Genomic DNA, 22,208 nt, shown 5'->3' with positions numbered 1-22,208 from the left:
GTGAAACGTTAACTACAGCTTACACGGAACCAGAATTCAGTCCTACGAGACGAAAGACATGAAACGGAAACATCACTTGCCTAGGGAGCTGTGAGACAAGGTCTTAGGACAAATTCAATAAAATGGAATTATTCTAAGGGAAAGCATGGAGAAATTAAGAAAAATTATCGCAGTACATGGTTGCTGATAATGTTGGGAGAGCAATTGAACTAAATGGATAATGTCTTAACAAGAGATTAATAGGTGAACATCAACAAAATTAAAACAAGGGTAATGGAGTATAGTAAGCTTGAAGTCAACAGATGTAAGGGGAAAATACGTTATGCGATAAGACGCTAAGAGTATAAGACACATTATTTGGGCAGTAAAATATTTGGCGTTGGAAGCAGAGAGGATATAAAATGCAAATTGATAATAGGAAGAAAGGCTCCCATGAAAGAGGCAACGTTATAATGTTGGGCTCGATAAGGTTCCCTTTCTGTGCAGCGTCCGTGGAATACAAAGTTATGAAGAACGTAGTAACCAGTCGCGGAAACATGAACTTCATGATAGAAAACTGCCAAGGACAGTACTTCTACCTATGGCATGTACGGTTAGAAAAATGTACCGATGATGACTGATATCAGTCGAAATCGATTTGCAACAAGATAAATTAATTGTGTTTTCGCGACTGGTTGCTACATTCTTTATAATTTTAGACACAACGTTATCATCTTACATGAATGTGGTACTATTGCATTTTGAAAGAATTTATCTGGTGTGTGTTTTTATATGGCAGTTAAACGTGAACAATAAACAGTATAGACAATAGACGTTTTTCAAATTTGGTGTTGAAGAATAACGCTGAACATTAGACCGATATGATTGTTCAGTAGAATAGGGGAGGAAAGACACTACTTATAGATCCTGAATAAAAGAAGGGATAAGTTGATGGATCACATGCTGCTGGAAGCAGAAATTAAATTTGTAACAGAGGTAATTGTGGTGGGTAGGCAGTGGGTGTTTTGTATAGTAAGATAAACGAATTCCCTTGCCCCTCCCTCCTCCTTGCTGTCATCACATATTAACCTTATTAAAGTAAGGATACAAATTAAAAGTCTTAAGAGTGACACTAAAAGTTTGAAAAGACAAGTATAAAAAGACCCAAAATAATTTCATGGGAGAGATAGAAAAGCCTTAAAGTATAAAAGAGGATTTCGGTGGCTTCTATTGATACTGTAGGGGGCCATTCAAGAGTAACAACAAAGACCATGACAATGTAATACCTTCGTTATTTCGTAAGGACAAGCTGAATAGCGTCACTTAAAACTGAGCGGGCAAAATTGCCTGTACTAAGAGTATTGTCCGTGAGAACGAGTGCGTTATTTCTGTCCGCGTGAAACATGATTCGCTATCTTTTTTTCTCCAACAGCGTTCTGTTACGAAATGGGTAACGCGATACACTGCCCTCTTCTTCGCGATTGTGTCGACGCGCTAGCGCTGGAGGATGTCTTGTTTCTTCCTCGTATTTGCGGATTACTTTTGTTCCTTGAAGAACGGATTCTTCTTAGTAATATTCTTGGGCAAAGGCATTTCACTATCAACACACATCGTATTTTGTTTTTTCCTTAAGTTACATATCTTAGAGTTCTCTTCGAACGACAGTGTCTCATACATATCAGCACAGATTTCTAATTGAAGCTATAGGGTGTTATTGCTTGCAGTTCACCGATTCTGGTGTAGTTCCTTTCCTTCTTTCTTTTCCTTTACAGCTACCGCCAGTATTAGAAGACAATCAGTTTTCGGCTGCTACGCATAATCTCCTCTGTTCTACTAGCGATAAAAATTTTCCTAAGTTTCTTTAGAATTTAGACAGTATGTAGTCGAAATATATTTGTGAACATAGTAAATAAGTGTGAAGAAGTGTCTTGAGAAATATTTGCGGAATACAGATTATAGTCACATATTTAGGTTATAATTTAAATTAGATTTATTGTAACTTGTTTGGAGCATGACTTGAATCATGAGGCGTGCCTGCTTCGTATAAATTATAGAGAAACGCCAGTTACTTACATAATTAGAAATTAATTATGAGTTATTGAGGTATAAACTGTGTAGGCACCAGCAAGATGGGTCTGAGTGCTTGATTGTAGATAAGCATACTACATCCTGTGTGAGATGCATTAGTATTTTTGTAGCAGTTACTGTAGTACACGTTGTACATACCACGTTCTCCAAAACTCAAATGCTTCACTTCTTAATTTGGCTTCCAAATTTTCTTCTTTCCGTCGTTTCTGCTCGTTAACACCAGACTACACTGTTGTGCAACATTGCACAACAACAGTTTTACCTTTTGACTTGATTAAAAAACATAATCGGTACTTAAGTATGATGGACATGGAATTTTCGGTATGGCTATCGACTATTTGCACTGCTGGCATCGGCATTTCCGGACATAATTAGGACTAATGATAACTTAAATACATTTGGAAGCCTTGGCGTACCGGAAAAATGGATTTTTGTTTACTTTGACTTGCTTTTTCCGCTGGAGCACTGTTCTCACACCTTGAAGCATGAATGACTATTTCGATTTCCTCCACGATATCTACGCTTATACTTCAACGCAACACTGATCGAGCAGTGTTTCTTTCTAGAATTTCGGCAATGGAGACAATTACTATTTTAAACACCTTCCCCCTTTTTTTACCAGCCTTATTTCCGTAACGGCTCGAAATCTTCGTCCATAAATAGTTTCTCGTATCGCGTTGACCCTAATACCGACCGCAAGCTGGCAGGGCTGCCACATCGCGGACGGCGAATCTGCCAGCTGTGCTCAGCTCACATCAAAGGAAATGCAGCTGTTCCGCGGTGTGTGTCGTCATCCATCAAACGCAAAAATTGCTAAAAGTGATTGTCAGTCTGTGGAACAAACCATCGGCTCGGCCGTCGAATGTGTGGCTTGTTGAACGAAAAGTAACGCGTGGCACGCTCAGACATGCAGTTCACTTTCACAGTAAAAAATCGATTTATACATTCAGTACTACTCTCTTTAAAATAAGTTTCCCATTTGCTCTTGGTGTTCATTCAACAAACGGTATAATCAGCTTGCGCAGAGCTGCCTCCCACTTAGTTTCTCAAGGAAAACGTATAAATTTCACAATGCTGGTATTGTTATGTGGTCAGCTATTCCGTATACCTTTGCTGATCGGTAAATTTGTAGTTTTGGGACGCAATGAACATGGAAAAATAGGCCCACGTTAAAGTCAATCTTCCACTTAGTTCTATTATCTGCTGAAAATTAAGTACCACGCTTCTAATAAACTTACAAATTTGCACTCATTTTGGATAGATTTAAATTCGTAAAAACAGTTTAAAACCAAATATATTTTATGACTGCACAGCATTACAGTTCATTCAAACGAAACATATGCAGGGATTTTTAAAGAAATCACACAAACACCACCATACCGAAGAACATGTGAACGTTTTCCTTCTTTCGTTCTGCAGCATGAGCTACCACAAAAATAATGTTATAGATAATAAGGCCACCACTCTGTCGGACATTGATATTTGCTCTTCGTCCAAATAAAACGTAGGCTGCGGTTGACATTTTAACTGAAATTTATGTCAATAGCATTGAAGCCTTTCAGTTTCTTTACTGCATCGTTCTCTAGCCAAAGGTTCAGCAGATTGTTGTTCTCACTGCTGTTACTTTTCATTGCATTTGTAGTTGCCACTTTTTTTGCATAGCTTCAACCCATCATAAAGGTAAATATTATCTCCATTTCCTTTAGAAATTCTTATAAACACTAGTTACTTTCAATCAGTGAGCAATAATACAGCTCGTTACTTTTCCTGCTCTTTTATTACTATACACAAACTTTACTTTATTTTTGTATGAATCAGTGTGTGAATTAAATATTGATCTACTTTTCCCCTATGCCGTTACACGATGTCTCCTGTTACCTGTAAACAATTTTACGTATAATAAGGTTGAAACGCAGCGTGGAGATACGGTAAAGAGTGATACTGCTGTTCCGCGTCGTTGCTTGGCTGCACGAGCAGGTGACTGAGAAGTGGGTGCACGTGTTCTTTTTGTAATTCTCATTACGAAACGAGCAGTGAGATTCCTACTATATTTACTTTCATTGGCTGTCAGCAGCTTGGAGCCGTCGAGTTACTTTCTAAAGCGTATTTCCATCGAGCTAGCATTAATTACCACTTCATGGTTTTGAGAACACGCAGCACACCTGGCCGAAAGCGACGGACGTAGAGGTCTGCTCCTGCATATGTAATGACGCTGTTCAAGTTCACTTCTACACATAAAATTTAACTGGCAGTTACCATAAAGATAATTGAGAGTGCTGCCCGGCTCCGCAGTTGCAACACCCACGGCGTCTAATTTCGTTGCTTGAGATTTATTGCCTGTACGTCGTGCTATTGACCAGCAGAACTAGTGAGCCCAGAAGAAATCGGCGGTGTCATCAAACTGTTTAGTGTAGGCTTCATTACAAATAACGATAACAATGCGTATGACTTAAGGATCAAAAGTGGTGACACTTTAGTGCAAATGGCTTTGAAAAGAGTTGGTTGGCTTATACTATGCGTGTTTAGCATAGCGTCATATGCTATGTCCCTGTTGTGCTCCATACTTGACACGTGGCTATTTAAAACTTCGTCACTTCCTATGCGTGTAAAGCTTAAAGCTGGATCAGATGTTCATCTTTTTCTTTTGGTGCAATAAAACTATTTTTTTAAATAAATTATCAGCAAAAGGATTAATTTCAGAGCTGCTGTAATCAGCTGTACAATATAACGATCAGGGGAGCAAGACTGTTATTTATGTATGTTTAACATTACGGAAATTTATTATTGCGTTCTAAAAGTCCAGACAATCTGCACTAACAACTTAACAGAGGTGGCTGGTTGGTTTGTTCGGGGAAGTGGACCAAATAGCGAGGTCATCGGATTTGGGAAGGAAGTCAACTGTGCCCTTTCAAAGGAACTATCCCGGAATTTGCCTCAGCCGGCTTTGTGAAATCACGGGAAATTTAAGTCAGGATAGCCGGACTCGGGTTTGAACTGTCGTCCACCCGAATGCGGATCCAGTGTGCTAACCACAGCGCCACTCCGATCGATATATCACAGGTGCTAAAAACTATTCAGCTAAGAGTTAGTGTGGGGGAACATTTAATCACATCTTAATGAAAATTAAGTGTTCCAACCAGGGTAAATACCAGTGTCCAGTCCAGAGATTCACGTCGTGCAGCTATTAGGAACCGTAAGCTAAGAATAGACTTCCTACGGAGGAAAATATGATTTTATAGATGGGCAGCACAGGAACAACATTGTAAATTTCGTGTTCCATTAAACTATGATACATTATCGACCTAATGTGTTACGGGCAACAACAAAGAAACAAAACCGGCGCTCTGCGGGTCGGAACATAAAATGTTAGCTCTATCAATAGGATACTTAATTAGAAAAGTTAAAAAGAAAACTGCGTAGATTGGAGTTAGATATAATCAGTGATGTTCGGTGGCAGAACGAACAGGACTTTTGGTCTGGTGAATACAGGTTTATATACAAAATGAAATGAGTAATGCAGAAGTAGGTCTGATAATGAATAAGAATCCTGGCAAGCTTCTATGAACAGCACACTGAACTCATGAAACCAACACCCACCAGAGCAGTACAACTTTTACAAGATGAAGAGATCGAAGAAATGTATGTTGAGAAAAAAAATCATATAATTAAGAGACATGGAAGTTTGTTACGGGGTACTCGAATCCGATAGTAAGAAAAGGAAAACAAGGAAAAATAGTAATCGGACTGTGGGAAAGAAATGAAAGAGGAAGTCGCGTGGTAGAATTTTGAACGGAGCGTAATTTAGACATCGCTAAAACTTGGTTTAAAACTCATGAAGGAGGTTGTATGCGTGGGAGAGATCTGGAAACACAGTAGGCTTTTAGGTTGATTATATAACGGTAAGCGATAGATTTCAGTCAGATTGTAAACTAAAAGGCACTTCCAGGGGAAGATTTGGGCTCTGGCCTCAATTTATTGGTTACGAAACTGCAAAAAGATAGTAAATTAAGCATATATATTGAAGGAATTAGAAGTTTTTGTTAACTTCAGAAGGAGCATTAGACAGTGATTGACAACAAAGGGGAAAGGAACACAGAAGAAGACGAATGGACAGCTTTGTGATATGAAATAGTGAAGGCAGCAGAGGATCAAATAGGTAAAGAGACAATGTCTAGTAGAAATCATTGGCTATCACAAGAGATACTGAATTAAAGTGGTGAAACTAGAAAATATAAAAAATGCAGCAAATGAAGTAGACGAAAGGAAATACATATGTCTACAAACAGATTGGCACGAAGTGCAAAATGGTGAAGCAGAAATGTCTAGAGCAAAAATGTGAGGATACAGAACAATACATCGCTACATGAACGATAGATACCGAGTATATGAAAATGAAAAGCCTTCGGAGATAAAAGAAACAGGTGTTCGTGTATCAAGAGCTCAGACGGAAAACCAGTGCTAAGGAAAGAAGGAAAAGCTGAAAGGCGGAAGGAGTATGTAGAGGAGATATCCGAGGGAGATGAACTTCAAGATAATATTATAGGAAGGGAAGAGGACTTTAATGAAGATGTGACAGAAGTCATAATACTGCGAGAATAATTTGACAGAGCCCAAAAAGATTTAAGTCAAAATAAGGCCGCAGGAATAGACGACGTTCAGTCAGAACTACTGATGACTTTGGGAGAGCCAGCCATGACAAAACTACTCGACGTGGTGTGCAACATGTATGAGACAGGAGGAATACTCTGACTCCACGAAGAACGTAACAGTTTAAATGCTAAAGAAAGCAAATGCTATCTTTTTAAAAAAAGTCATAGTTGCAAGATATCAATACGAATTCTTTACAGAAGAATGGAAAAGCTGGTTGAAGCTGAAGTGAAGGAAGATCAGCTTGGGTTCTGGAGAAATGTAGGGACATGCTAAGTAATACTGACCTAACTCGTCTCTAAGAAGATACGTTTAAGAAACGCAGACCAAGTTTATAGCAGTTGTAGACTTGGAGAGAGCTTTTGACGTTGACTGGAATACACTCTTTGAAATTATGAAGGTAGCAGAGGTAAAATACAGGAAGGGAATGCTACTTGCAACTCGCGCAGAAACCAGGTGGTAGTTACAGGAGTTCAGGAGCATGAAAGGAAGCAATAGTAGAGAAGGAAGCGTGTGCGCCGACTACGTGGCTGCGCCGGGACTCGAGCACCCAAATACAAAATCTTGTGGGTTTGCTGGATCCACAACATTTTTAGTTTGATAATAACAAAATAAAGTAAATATTTCTCTCTTGCCTTTACCAAAAATCAATGAACTACTAAAACAGCGAGATGGTAGTTAAAGTTTCTGACTTCTGAAATATATCTGTTTCAAATTTCTTTGTGCAAAGGCAACGAAACAATACACTCCCCCGTTCCTTGCCTTTCTTTGGCCAGGTCAAGTCACTCTCCAGAACAACAGTCGCAGTATACTGTGAGTGGAATTCCGTCTTTTCGGCTTGCTTTCATGTTTCCTTAAAAGTGACTCGCTACAATATTCCCACTACATTCATCAATAATTGTTTTAAACTATCTGTTTGCCAACATCGAGAAATAATAAAGAATAATCAGAGATACAAGGAAGCCGATTGCAACAGACTGCCTCAGTAATTATTTTTTTAAACATAACAGTGGTGTTGTTTAAGATTACAGTGAAATTGTTTTCATGTAATCTGGATGTTACCGTTTTGTTTGTCGCCAGAGGCTTTGAAGGACGAAGAAGTCTGTACTGTAGAGCGAAGAGGTGTCACAGCATTAATAGGTAGTACACAGAAGGTGGTCTACTGACAGAATGTCTGGAGCAAAAGCTCTCCAGCGGCCAAAAATTTTCGCAGTTTTCATACGTTACGCAGTTCCTGAACGCGTATGGAAAACTGAAATAAATAAATAAATAAATACATATGAATTCGAACAGTTTCCTGTATATCAATGTAATGTATTTAATTTTTAATCACGTTTATCGGTATTAATCATTTTTGTTTAATACTTTGAATAAAGTAAGTGAATCATCTTTTTGGGTACATTACAGGCGATTTTATAACACACAAAGTTAAATTTCTATTTCTACCTGCTATGAAGAAACTTACGGTAGTTAATGGTTGGTTATACATTTCATGTTAGGGGTAAGGATGTTTATTTTTGCAGGCGGGCCCGTATCGTGTACGTTGCGCGTCTGTGGTTGTGGGTTCCTTAAAGTACATTTGCACCCGAGATTGATCTCATTTTTGTTGCTTTCAAATCAGCTGTGTTACGGATTGAGCTAGGACAATCTCAACTTATGCTTACAGTTCCAGTAAATTTTACTTTAGCACGGCACAGATTTTTAAGGTAATCATTTTAAATATTATTGAGACTCCCTAGAAAACATATACTTCATTCCGCCACTGACATGCACACCCAGAAAGTTTGGAATATTGGCGCCCTTGGAACAATGTGAGACAGCGTTGTAGCCTATCCTTGATGTTATTCAGCCTTTACATTGAGCAACCAGTAAATGACACCAAAGAAAAAATTGGAGAAAGAACTAAAGTCCTGGGAGAATAAATAAAAAATATGAGGGCAAAATAGAATAGATTCGAATTCAATCATGTGATTCTGAGGGAAGTAACTAAAAAACGAGACACTGAAAATAGTAAACGAATTTTAATATTTGGGGATTAATATACGTGATGATTACCGAAGTAGAGAGGATAAAAAATGTAGACTGGCAATGGGAAGAAAAGAATTTCCGAAGAGAGGAAATTTAACATCGAACATAGATCTAACCGTTAGGAAATTTTTTCTCAAGGTATTTGTCTGAAGTATAGTCTTTTATGGAAGTGAACGTGGACAATAAAGATTTTACACAAGCAGAAAATATAAGTTTTTGAAATACGGCGCTGCAGAAAAATGCTGAAGATGGGATGAATGGATCATGTAACTAATGAACAGAACGGAGAAGAAAAGAAATTTGTGGCTCAACGTGACTAACGGAAGGGATCGGTTGATAGTACAAGCTCTGAAACATAAAGGGGTCACCAGTTTCAAGTGTGTGTGGGGAGGGGGATAAAAAGGGGTGAAATTGTAGGGAGAGACAAAGAGAGGAATACAGCAAACAGACTCAAAAGAATGTAGGCTGCCGTAGTTATTCTGTTAGCAAGAGGTTTGCACACGATAGAGTAACACGGCGAGCTACATCAAACCAGTCTTAGGACTGAAGGCCACAGCAGTACAAAACAGAATATTCTGAATTATGTAGAATTGTTCGGAAACTCCGAACACTGGAACTGAATAAAATCAAAACTTGTGTTGGACAGACACCTTGTATCATAAGTGAAGATGACGGCACTGCAACAAACAATAGAGAGGAAATTCTATCAGCACACCAATATCTATTTTCTAGTTTGTGTAGTTACAGGGATTAATAAGAAGAACGGATAAATAATAAAATTAAATGCCAAGGTTTACAGAATCACGAGTGAACAAAGGAAAGGCGTCGGAAGATGATGAACTTGCAAAGCTAAATCCATAATGTCTAGGAAGAAGTTAAGTCCCCAAATCTGAAACAACAGTATAATTATTTCCATCCACAAAGGAAACGAGACAGCAAGACAAAAATAAAGATTTGTCGTCTCCTGTCCCTAAAGTGTACAAACTGCGCCGAATAAACAGTAGAATTTCAACGGGCAGAGTAACACCTTTATTTTACAAGATGATCAACTATGGAACGAAACAACCAGTATGAAGTAAAGATTTACATTTCACTGATTTTGAAAAAGCCTTTAACACAGTTTCAACAAAATCTGTGTTGGTAGCCCTACAAAACCAATACATCTATCGAATATATATACCGCAGAATTTTGTAGGAGATCTGTGCTTAGTTATACATAGATACAGGTATTAATGTAGTACTCAAACATCCAACATTTCATGTTCAGTTTTTGTGTGTGACGCCTATTAAAAGACCAGCAGCTGTGTATTAAACCTTTCCCGCCAAAACTGTGAAAAACTGTACAGAATGATTTAATATTTTGCGAGAATATTACCAGAGCAACTAACAGCAGAGTAGGGTATTGTAATACATCATTTGTTTTAATTTATGTGCAATCCCAGTCAGAATATATTCACTGGATCTGATTGGATCTTTAGTTACTGCAGTAGTAAAATCAACGATATGAAACCAGGTTATAAACATCAAAACGCGCCGAATAATGTCCTTTCATGTAAGCAGCGCCGTCAAACACTCACGACAAAACAGGGTGATAAGACACTTTTTTTTCTGTCCTCTGGGGGAAAAGATGTTGAACTATCACTGTCAAGGAATTTTCTGTACTACAGTAAGGTGCATAGATGTCTCGACACGATTCCGGTGCATGAATTCAACTCCAAACCGTCTTGTGACTCAAAAACGTGGAAGGGTCTTCCCAGTTCCATCGGGCAGGAAAATTTCATCTTGTCGTAGCTGCAAAAACGTTTCATTTACTTTTAAGGGACCCTTTCTTCTTGTTGATGAGATGTGAGTAGAAAGTTTTGTAACAGTGTTTCGTATTTCGCTCTTTGCAGCTATGGTTTCTGAAAGAGAGACCTTCAAAGAGGAATGCGAGGGCTATTCGGAAAATAAGGTCCGATTAGTCGCGAAATGGAACTGACAGTGAAAATCCAATGAACCTTCGCACAGATGTGTTGGGTCATGTCTCTACAATGACCGTCGATCGCGTGACGTTGCTCTTTCCAGTTCTGAGCGGACAGTGAGCACATAAAGATGCCTAGATAAATAGTGTGTCTCGCCAGGGATGAGGACTAGGTGAAAGATTTTGCACTCTGCAGTGTCAATGAATATGCACCTGCAGCGTTTTCGACAGGAAGTGTTTGATCACGCGAAGTACAGCCCGCAACTGGTTTCCTATGAGTGTCATCTCTGCTCACATGTTCCGCACAGAGAACAATCTGCAGATCAGTGTAGAGAATTGGCGGAAACCACAAGTTTCTATGATGGGTATTGGCAAGTTTATACAATGCGGGAAAAATGTTGGAGTGGCGACTATGTAGAGAAATAACTGGAACGTGTAGCTAAGTGTTACAAATAAAACACATTTTATTTTCACAGAGATTCCGTTTCGCCACCGATCAGATCTTACTTTCCGAGTAGCCGACGTATTTTCCGACCTTCGACATCGTCTAACGTTTGGACACACATTTCTACTTCAGCTGACGAACTCTGTCTCGGCATTAATCTTTCTGGTCATACAGGAGTGCACTGCACGTTGGCCTTCCCTTTGTAATCTGGTGGCACCTTTCGCCTGGCACCCTCGTTTATAGCTGTCCCGTGTTTTCCCGTCCACAGCGGCCGGAGTGTAGAGAGGATGAGTGCGCTGCGCCCCGCCACGGCGGCGGCGGCGCTGCTGCTGGCGGTGGCGCTGGCTGTGCTGGTGGGGGCTGCGAGCGCAACGCAGGGGCGAGCGCTGCCCGCGGGGGCTGAGGCCAGCCTGCTGTCCGCGCTGGGGCTGCGCTCGCGGCCACGGCCCGACCGCTCTCGCGTCGTCGTGCCGCCCGCCATGCTCGAGCTCTGGCGGACGCGCTTCGAGGCTCAGCAGCAGCACGCCAAGCAACCCCGGCGCCACGTCGTTCCCGCGCACGGCGCCAATACCGTCCGCAGTTTTACGCACCGAGGTTAGTACCGAATTACCTGACATACGTACAGGAAGTTTCCGAGAGACGAAATCTATGTATATCAAAGGCGACGTCCTGACTGACCCAACATTACACAGCCCAAACCGCTAACGATAGAAACTGGAAATCTGGGGAGAGTGTTGATCTTATACTGTAGGCGTCGTTTAAGAATCTATTTTTCGAAATTCCATTCCTAAGGGGATGAAATAGGGAATTAAAGGCTTTTTGAAAATGTCATTATTAAGGCAATTTTGGAGCTAGAACTACGAACTAGTATTTAAAAACTGGAAAATCTAAGATGAAATAATGACAATATTATAAAAAGGATAGATTGCTACATTACATATAGCGGTGGTGCTGAGTCGCAGTGAGGCACACGCACTCACTCACTCACTCACTCACTCACTCACTCACTCATGCAAACGCTACTCACACACAAATGACCACAGTCTCTGGCAGCCGAGGCCTGCACGAGTCATTTATGTTAGTTTAGTTACTAGACAGCGGTTGGCGCAGCGCCAAGAATACAGAAAGGTAAAAAAAGGATTGTGGGATACAGTCACTATGCAGAAATTTCTATATTTAAAATTTTGATGTTACTTACACTACAAATAAACCGAAATAATGCTCATTATATTGTATTAATATTTTTATATAAGGTGTCGAAAGGAAATGCGAAAGAAAATCTGGTTCAAATGGCTCTGAGCACTATGGGACTTAACTTCTGAGGTTATCAGTCCCCCAGAATTTAGAACCACTTAAACCTAACTAACCTAAGGACATCACACACACCCATGCCCAAGGCAGGATTCGAACCTGCGACCGTAGTGGTCGCCCGGTTCCAAACTATAGCGCCTAGAACTGCTCGGCCACGCTGGCCGGCGGAAAATTTGGGTTTGTATGAAAATTAACAGGAAGTGGATTGTAAGGAGTACACTAGAACATAGTACATAAAATTAGATACCTTTATAACTCTACAGTTGATATTCATCGTAAAAACATTGAAAGCAATAACTGTCTCGGCCACTTGCACATGTAAAAGAAATTAAGACGGTTGTTTGAAAGTTTCTCCAGTAAAATAGACTGGCTATTCATTCATAAAAGGTTCTCTCTCATCGCACAGTTTGGCAGTGAATCACCCGTAACAAACCAATTCGCCAAATATCGGTGAGAATAGCTGGTAAGGTACAATTTATTTTTATACCGCCGTAACTGGATATGTTTTGTTTTTATCTCCACCCAAGGGCCGACTTCACCAGCAGTCGGGCCCTATTGTTAGTGAGTAGCTGCCTACAGCTGCTCAAAAGTAAAAAAGGAACTACCAGAATGAAGTCCTGTCCGCTTTAATTGCAATCCCTGCTTGGAAAGTTATTAGCAAAGTGCTCGTGAACGCCATATGTACAATTCTATCTTGAAAATTTATTTGAATTATTTCTTCTATTTGAATGTTCAACAAGACACTACTCTTCATCCCAGTCATTTTAGTATTTAAGAACTATCTTGTCACAAAATCATTCACACGACGTAACCAGCAGAAGCCCAAGAAACTGTGGGAATATGAACACAAAACTTGACAAAATGTTTATGTTCAATACTTCAACATATAATTTAACAAAGGTATCCTGTAGTAAAACAAGTACAAGATGTTCTAAGAGATTTCGGGACTGCAGCCGGTCATCGTAAAATTCATTCCACGATATTTCAACTGGACTCCTGCCAGTCATCTTTAGCCGAGGCATCGAAGACTGCTTCTCCGTTCCGCCTTACATATCGCGCGTGTCATAGTCACGGTGACAGAAGGACCACACCCACCGGCGGCAGCGCCCTCGCAAGTTTCAGCCTTGTGATGGAGTTCCATGCCTGTTGCACATGGCCGGTCAATACAAGGACTATTAATGCTGGTTGTGGATGACGCTGAAGTTCTAATCCGATGATTTCCATATGTGCTCGATTTGTGACAGTTCTGGTGACCCAGCAGGCCACGCCAACATGTCGACATTCGGTATACCATGTTGGGTTACAATAACTGTATGTGTGCGAGCGTTACTCTGTTGGAAAACGCCCCTGGAATGCTGATCATAAATGGTAGCACAACAGGTCAAATTACTACACTGCAGTAAAATTTTCAATCAGAATGGATGGGATAGCTGTGAGAGTGCTCCTGCTGTCATATGAAAGCGCACCTCAGACGATAATTGAAGGTGTAGGTCCGGTGTGTCTAGCGCGCAGACAGGTGGCTTGCAGGCCCTCAACTGATATCCTACTAATCAATCAACAAACGGTCCTCAATGGCACCGAGGCAGAACCAGCGTGCATCAGGGAACGCAGCAGACCTCCACCCTGCCTCCAATGGGCACTTGCTTGACATCACTGCAATCGCAAATGGTGTCTTTTGGGGGCAGTGGAATGCATGCTACAGAGCGTCTGGCTCATAGCTGTACTTGAAGTAACAGATTTGTAACAGTTCGTTGCCAACTGCTGCTCAGAATGCTGCTGTAGATGCAGTGCTATGCGATAGTCATGCACCGAACACGATGGTCTTCCCTCCTGTTAGTGCCACGTGGCCATCCACAGCCTGGTCTTCTCGCGACTGTACATTCCCGTGGCCACCGCTGCCAGCAGTCACGTACAGTCGCTACAGTCTTGCAAAGCCTTTTGTAATGTCGAAGAAGGAACATCCAGCTTCTCATAGCCCTACTACAAGACCTCGTTCAAACACAGTGAAGTGTTGCCTTAAAGGCATTCTTCACTAACATCAACTCAACACGTCCAGCCTCAAATGTACGAGTAACTAATGCTCACGACTCTTACAACACGTATTTAAAGAAAACCTAATTTGCATCCTCATGGTGGCACTATTAGCGCCACTCTTCTGTGAATGGAGCAAGATCTGAATAAACTTCATCTTTCAGACGTAGAATTTTCTCCCTTTTCTTTTTGGTGAGTGTAGTAAAATAGTGGCTGTAGTAGACACATTTCGCCTGGTCGCAGTGGATGGCACGAAAACAAACACCCACCACCTCTTGCGAAGAAGTAGACAACGAGGTACACTGCAAAGGCGGTTTTTTGTGGCTGTAGGTCGCTTAGTTTGGATTATTTGGTCTATAAAATTGCTATAAACCCGGAAGGAAGATTTTAGTTTAACCTCCTAACGACAATGCGGTCTTCAGAGACGGGACAAACGCAGAGATGATAACGACTCGTGTGCCCCGGCCAGGCAACTTCAGCCGTCTTCCCGCCTTTGTGTACTGCGGGCCACTCTGACAACGCAGGCGCAGACACACACAGTGTTCGGGTGAAAAACTGTGAACCCGAATCAATTTGTCAGCCCAGGGGCATTCAGCATTCAAGCGTGACGGACGAATTTCCATTCCTTTCTTCCTTCTGGTAAAACCAGAACAGCTGTTTACACACACAAGATTTATTGCTTCATAACCATTCATAACATGACACTTGACATCAACTTGCGCTACGTAAGCGTTGAAAGTTGCATGTATGTAACTAAACTGCGCGTCTGTGTGCAACGAGTAGGATTCGGCTATGTAAGCGATGCCTGCAGAAAACCAGTTGCTGTAATACATAGTGTTCCCGGAATCTTTATGATCAGAATTATACAAAGGATCGAAAATAGTAAACGGTATAGGCGAATAACAGCTCGCACAGACGCCTGAACAACGCACAATCCGTAAATGGAACACGAATAATACTCAGTTATGGTGCAGTAAGAATATTATCGTCTGCTATGTAATGATGCGCAGGACATAGATATACGTAAGGGACTATCCTTCCGAAGACCGTACAGTTCAGAATCGGAATCCCAATCACGCAAAATCCCCGTGATCATTGAGGCAATTATCATACCGACACATCTGGTTTAGCAGAACACTGTCCTGCTGCGTGAAAAAGTCCGTTACTGTCTGCTGCGCATCCTCGCCCGACAGGAAACGTCGATTGTTCAAGGACCTTTTTTAAAGGCCCGAAGGCGTGATAATCGCATGGGGAGATATCAGGACTACAGAGTGGATGCTGTATTGTCTTCCGCTTGAGTCGGCGTAACGACATTGCGATATGATGACGTGGATTATCGTGAATCAGCAGCATTCCAAAACAGTGATTTTCGACAGACCTGCTGCCCCACACTAATTCTTCATTCTCCGATGCATTGTCTACCAGTGTTTGTCCTTCAGCATAAAAAAAAGAATAACAGCATGTTGATCCTGTTTTGACTCATTTCGTAATAATGTCGCCGTAGGTCATTTCCGCATTTATCGAGAGCACGTCGGAAAGACAGTGCCATGCTAATCCCTTGCCTACGTGCTGGGCCCTATATACCAGCATCGGAGTCGCGCTAGGTTGCGTATATACTGCAGCAACGCCCTCAAACAAACTGATTGTCGCTCATGGTAGAATGAATTCAATGTATTCGCAGTTCCGAATACGATTAGACTTCAGCTCCACAATGGGTGGCACTAAAAATCTGTGCCAGACCGGGACTCGATCATGAATTTCTTGCTTTTCGGTCTTGGAGGCGTGCTCGGATAACCGAAGTGGTTAATGCGCTCCCAATAAGCGGGCAAACCGGGCTAGAGTCACAGTCCAGCACAGATATTCGTTATCACTAATCAATTTTGCAGCTATAGTCGAATCGGTTTCACAATTTCGAATACATTTAATTCATTTCATACAGCTGCTGTTCGCCGCAGTGTTATGTTCCTTAAGATATACCTAGCATATCGTATACCACAGAAACTGCAAATACTATAGTAGAATCGTTTGCTCAAGTACTGATGATTCTTCTGAGCACGCGTAAATGAGGAGATGCACAATCCAACCTGGTGATATCTTTATTTCATGATTATTATGGATGCAGTTAAGTCTCTCTCTTTTTGGCATTCACTGTAGTGCACCACGAGGGCTCTGCTGTAAAATATGACATGGTACACTAGTCATCAATCAAATATTTACTGTGTTGTCTAAAACCAGTCAGATGTATAACTGGTGCGAATTACTCCAAAACAGAAATTTCGTATTCTAACTATCGCGAGCGGCTTGTTGGACAAGGAAAAAAAGCGTAATCTGCATATACGAGGGTTACTAGGACAGCTAGTTATCCGCAGGCGCCAGGAGGATGCCTGCTCTTACAGATGCCAAAGAGAAATAACCGGAAGAGTGGATTAAAATACTAGAAGTTGCCGTAACAACAGTTAAAAGTTAGGTCAACTCGTAAAAAAATAGTGGTTACATTCAATATTTGTTATGACTCATATGATGTTTTCACTTTGTTCTCTTGATGCTTATTTTAGGGAGTGTTAATATATTTTTATCATTGTATAAAACGAGCCTCTCTTTAGAGCTGATATAACGTGTACTTAAACTTGGTTTTACTCTCGTCGTTTGGAATTTGTGTGTTGGATTTGCAATTATGAATGTAAGTTGCTCGGACCAATGCACCACCATATGGATATAGACAACTATATTTATGTGCGAGTTTTGTACAACATTTAGGTCGGTAACTTTTGATGACGAATTACATTGCAATAAAAAGTTGCATACCTGAGTGATATCGCGCCTACGCAGTTTACCACGTTAAATTTCATTTTTCCCGTTTGTATTGCAGAATCTGATGCGGACGCAGAGTTCGAGGGGCATCATCGCTTTCGTCTTCACTTCGACGTGAAGAGCATTCCCGAGTCCGAGCTGCTGCAGGCAGCCGAGCTGCGGCTGGCGCGCGACGCCATCGACACCGGCCGCGGCCGCCGGCGCTTGCGCGTGCTGGTGCACGATGTGGTGCGCCGCGGCGCCCGAGATGTGCCCCTCACGCGCCTCGTCGACTCGCGCGTGGTCGGCACAGGCTCCAACGAATCGCTGGCGCTCGACGTGCTGCCGGCGGTGCGCAGGTGGCGCGAGGATCCGCGCCACAACCACGGCTTGCTGGTGGAGGTGCTGGCTGCGGACCAGTACGCAAAGCAGCAACCGACGACACCGGTACCTCATCACGTGCGGCTGCGTCGTGCCGCCGATGAGGACGACTCCCGGTGGCTGCAACGGCAGCCTGTACTGCTCGCTTACACCGACGACAAGCGCGGACCTCAGAGACGTTCCAAGCGCAACGGCGCGCCCCCCAGCCGCAAGTCGAAGCGGAAGGACCAACGTTCGACATGTCGCCGTCACCCGCTCTACGTGGATTTCCGCGAAGTCGGTTGGGACGACTGGATTGTAGCACCGCCAGGCTACGAAGCGTGGTATTGTCACGGTGACTGTCCGTTCCCACTGTCAGCTCACATGAACTCTACGAACCACGCCGTCGTACAGACTTTGATGAATTCGATGAACCCTGGCCTCGTGCCGAAAGCGTGCTGTGTACCGACGCAGCTCACGTCCATCTCTATGCTTTATTTAGATGAAGAGTCCAAAGTGGTGCTTAAGAACTACCACGAGATGGCAGTGGTTGGGTGTGGCTGTCGGTAGGACGTGAGTATCTCCGTTTTAATCTCTGGACCGTGGTGCATTTCATTCCCCACATTCGCAGGCTGTGCCATTTTGTAATGTTAGATGTAGTTTGACCGTCAATTGTGCCTCGACAAACTCGCTGTGTTACGACGAAAGAATATTCAAACGATACTGCCTAGACAGTGAACAGATGAACTGATCGCAAAGTCGTCCAAGAAATGACAATATTGACAAATGCAGTGAGGTACCTGTTGTGCTGCAAAGCATTTGACTGATTAGTACGCTAGAACATTGCGTTGAACAAATACAGCACTAGGGAGGCAATATATTCATTTTTCAGTTAGTCTGGTGTGTGTTTCACAGGGTAAAAGCGACATTAAACTGATATTATGAAAGAACAAATAGTGCCTTCTAACTTCACTCATAGACTACATGTGCAATAAAAAGTACACAATATATATATATAAATATTAAATCATGTGTCAGTACCTGACAAAGTCTGGGGTAATTTATTATTTAATACAAAACTGTACTATAAACTTTTATTTTGTAGGGTCTTACCACTACTGCATTGAGTCAGGAAATGAATCACAAATGCTCAAAAAAATTATTTGTATTCTTGGCATTTCTGTACAGTCAAACTTTTAAAAGCATGAAGCATGTATTACCTCTTGTTGTGGCAGTCATAAACAAATGTACAATTACAATATCAATTGGCATTTCTTCAAAATTCTGATGTTACTGATATTGATAAATTTCTTTTTTTCACCATGTTTCATTACTTTTGTGTCTGACAGACTTAAAGAAACCACAGTTAAATTATAGTGTTCTCCTTTCTCATACACCTACCCCTTCAAAAAGGTCTCTTACAGCAACCTGGAACTGTAGATAATGTCAGCAGCAGTTCTGTACATTGCTATAAGTTATCACATCGTGTAGCAGAATCTTTATAGACATTTGCTGATTTACTTCAACACTCTGCTCGTAATAAGCAGACTTAAATTTGCTGCTTTTATTCTGTGATACTGTATAGAAAAAAAAGCCAACCCTGCAATTAAAAGATCGTTGTCCTAATACATTGCTCCTTAACATTGGCACCCTTTTGTACTCCAATGCAATAATCTCAAATGAGACTGGAGTATTACATCAAGCACAATTTCAGTTTTTGTAATTTCTGAAATGAAGAACATTAATCCTTCTGTAACTCTTCTTTTCTTATTACTGTGATACAATACAACATGACAGTTGTTTCTTGCAATTTTGCTTGAAAAGTCTTATACCTTTCCCAACTTCCAGCTCTGAATTCCTTTCTGCCAGAGATCCTTCCAACTCCCTCTTCACACTCTTTGGGCATCCTCTTCTTTTATTAGATGGAATATTCCATCTGTTCTCACCCATATGACATGCACAAGCATGTACACACACACTAGTAATTGTTTAATTCAACTGTATCCACTGTAATGGTGCCAGCTTCATATTCTTAGAGAAGTCTATTTTTAATTATATCCTGTAGTGTTAACCTACAGCAACACCCCCAAAATCTTATTTCCATTGACAGTAAGTTCCTTATAATTCTAAGTAAATAAATTCCATTCAGATTTGTTCTATTCTACATGTTAATCATGTGCTATTATGCTATTCAAAAGGTTTCCAAATCTAAATGGCTACTTTCGTATCTCAAGCAGTCTGTTTTTTGTTATAAGAGTTATCAAAATAGCAATAACCTATGTTTTTTACTATACTACATAAAAATCCATTTGCATTTGTGATACCACTGATAATTCCTTATTTATTACAAATATATCCCATACCAACATCCTTGTAATGTTTTAATAATGCTGGTCTTTACTCAAGGTAAAATCTACATTTTAAATAATTACAAGTAATTTAAGTAACATTTATTGTCAAAATGCAGCTTCTCAAATTGTAACATTTTTTCATGAAGAAACCTACCCACTTATCCTGGAAATGCAATGTTGTAACAGATGCTGGGAAATTTGCAGTTGTATGAAGTGTAGAAAGTATCAAGCATGTATAAACAGCATAATTAAATTCTTTGTTTCTGAGCATAACCCAGAGGATGTTCTCTTAAGAGTTCTAAAATACACCTAATTATATTGAGCACTGTAATAGGAACCTGTACCTGGATAAGGAAATCATATTTATTTTCAATGTGTATATTGTACAACAAAAAATTTTATACCAATGCATGTAACTGAAAAAGTTATATCATTTGTAAGTATTAAAATTATGGATATAAAAGTGTGAATATAGTCATTGTAAATGTTTGTAAATATCGAAGTGTACATAGGAAAAGACATTTATAAAATATTTCTATAAATAAATGTATTTTTATGATTTTTATCTTACATGGTCTTTTATGAAGGAACAGTTATTTTTAAGAGGAGGTTCATAGGATTATACCTATTACATACTAGGTGCTATAGCTTTTGCAGTAAATATTTCTTTCCATAAATTTCTGAAGTGACAGGCTGTTTCTCCAGAAATGTTTGATCAATGATGATGAGTACAGTCAACCATCACTTCAATAAAGAAACCACAAATCTCTGAAATTTTACATTCCAAATGACAGAACTCTACTGATTGTCCTAAGAACAGAAAATGGGTAAGTTTTACTTTTAATTAGATGATTATAGGAAGCTGTTTCAGGATTTTACATGATACACTTCAGTTGACATAATTTAATACATAGACATGTGAACATGCAGTAATCTATGCTACAGCATCTAAAGAAGTTATGAGAAACAGTCAAAGAGAAAGAAGTGAAAATGATAGTATGCCATTATTATATTCAAATGCCTCACTTCAAAATTATTTTCTTTATCATTGTATTTTGGATTACTGAGCTGTAAATTTTGGTACCATTTTAATGACTGTGCATATAATTCTCATAGCATAAATGACAATCTCATTAATGTGTGAAATGATGCTCAATGCAAGGCTTCAACAAATAAGCAAATACAGAACATTTCTCTGTGTGTATCACATAATTCCATTGATTCCCTATTCAAGGGATGAGTAATGCATATTCTACTTGTAATTTGAACTGGGCTTTCCAGAATTACAGATAGCTTGTTTATACAGTATGTTCACCCTGTGCAAGTAAATGTTTAAGTAGCTTGAAAGTTCACTCTATCAGCAACATGTCACCTCAAATAGATCACTTTTAAATCCACTTAAAACCAAGGTTCAAGCCATATGGACAAATGCATATTGGTAATTAATTTGTGGTACACTATATGTATGTACACAGATAAACAGCTGTCAACCTGAAGATGGTTTTAATGAATGCATTAGAGATGGTGTCATCCTAACTTCATACTGAGAACCTACACGCAACTGTCAAATCCTACTGAAAAGCAACTTGAGTCGTCATGGATATAAATTCTAGCTTTGTTGTGATTAGTTCATAGAAGCAAAGATTTCTGCTTTACATTAAGTCATGGGGTGTGATTGTCAAGGAAGGCCAAATGTTCACAAACATCTCAACATAACAAACACACTTAAATGGCCATGCTATAACTAACTTAGCTCATGGGACAATCAGTCAGCTCACAAAGCAGAATCTATAGTAACAACTAAATGTTTAAGTGCAGTGGTAACAGGCAACACACTGTTTTCATATGTCTGAATGATCAGAGAAGTCAGAGAGGACTTACACTCTCAAGGCATATCTTCAAAATGGTGATTGTAAGTTATTTATACCTTTCAGTTGACCAGTGCACCATTTCTTATATGAGATAATAATTGACTAAAATGGCATTGGACAATAAATTTTCTAGTGAGGTTAGATATTAACAAAGGAAAGAGTCCACTATGGTGTAATAGGGATTCCTTTCTAACAGCTTACCTTACTGTGGGTAGAAGTTACATGGTACGCTATATAAGATGCCCTTCTGATTGTAATACTCAAGATGAAACACCCTTTTTATTTTTATTAAAATGTTTTTCCACTGATCAAGTTACTTAAGATTCCTTTGATAGGGAACATAATTT

The 22,208-nt window shown here is 40.3% G+C and overlaps 1 protein-coding gene across 3 annotated transcripts in view; it reads left to right on the top strand.

Annotated features, from left to right (window-relative positions):
• The window catches only part of LOC126278442 (protein decapentaplegic), a 281,676-nt gene extending 261,116 nt beyond the window's left edge, over positions 1-20,560 (top strand). For all 3 annotated transcript variants that reach the window (XM_049978556.1, XM_049978558.1, XM_049978557.1), the window contains exons 2-3: positions 11,416-11,741; positions 17,359-20,560. In XM_049978556.1, the coding sequence (XP_049834513.1) occupies positions 11,416-11,741; positions 17,359-18,209 (1,177 nt within the window). In that variant the 3' untranslated portion in view covers positions 18,210-20,560. The remainder of the gene's footprint in view (positions 1-11,415; positions 11,742-17,358) is intronic.
• The last annotated feature ends 1,648 nt before the right edge of the window (positions 20,561-22,208 follow it).

This window comes from Schistocerca gregaria, chromosome 6 (genome assembly GCF_023897955.1).
Source record: "Schistocerca gregaria isolate iqSchGreg1 chromosome 6, iqSchGreg1.2, whole genome shotgun sequence".
Classification (NCBI taxonomy): Eukaryota; Metazoa; Arthropoda; class Insecta; order Orthoptera; family Acrididae; genus Schistocerca; species Schistocerca gregaria.
The sequence above is the reverse complement of the archived record's forward strand: the minus strand, read 5'-3'. Positions and strand labels throughout refer to the sequence as shown.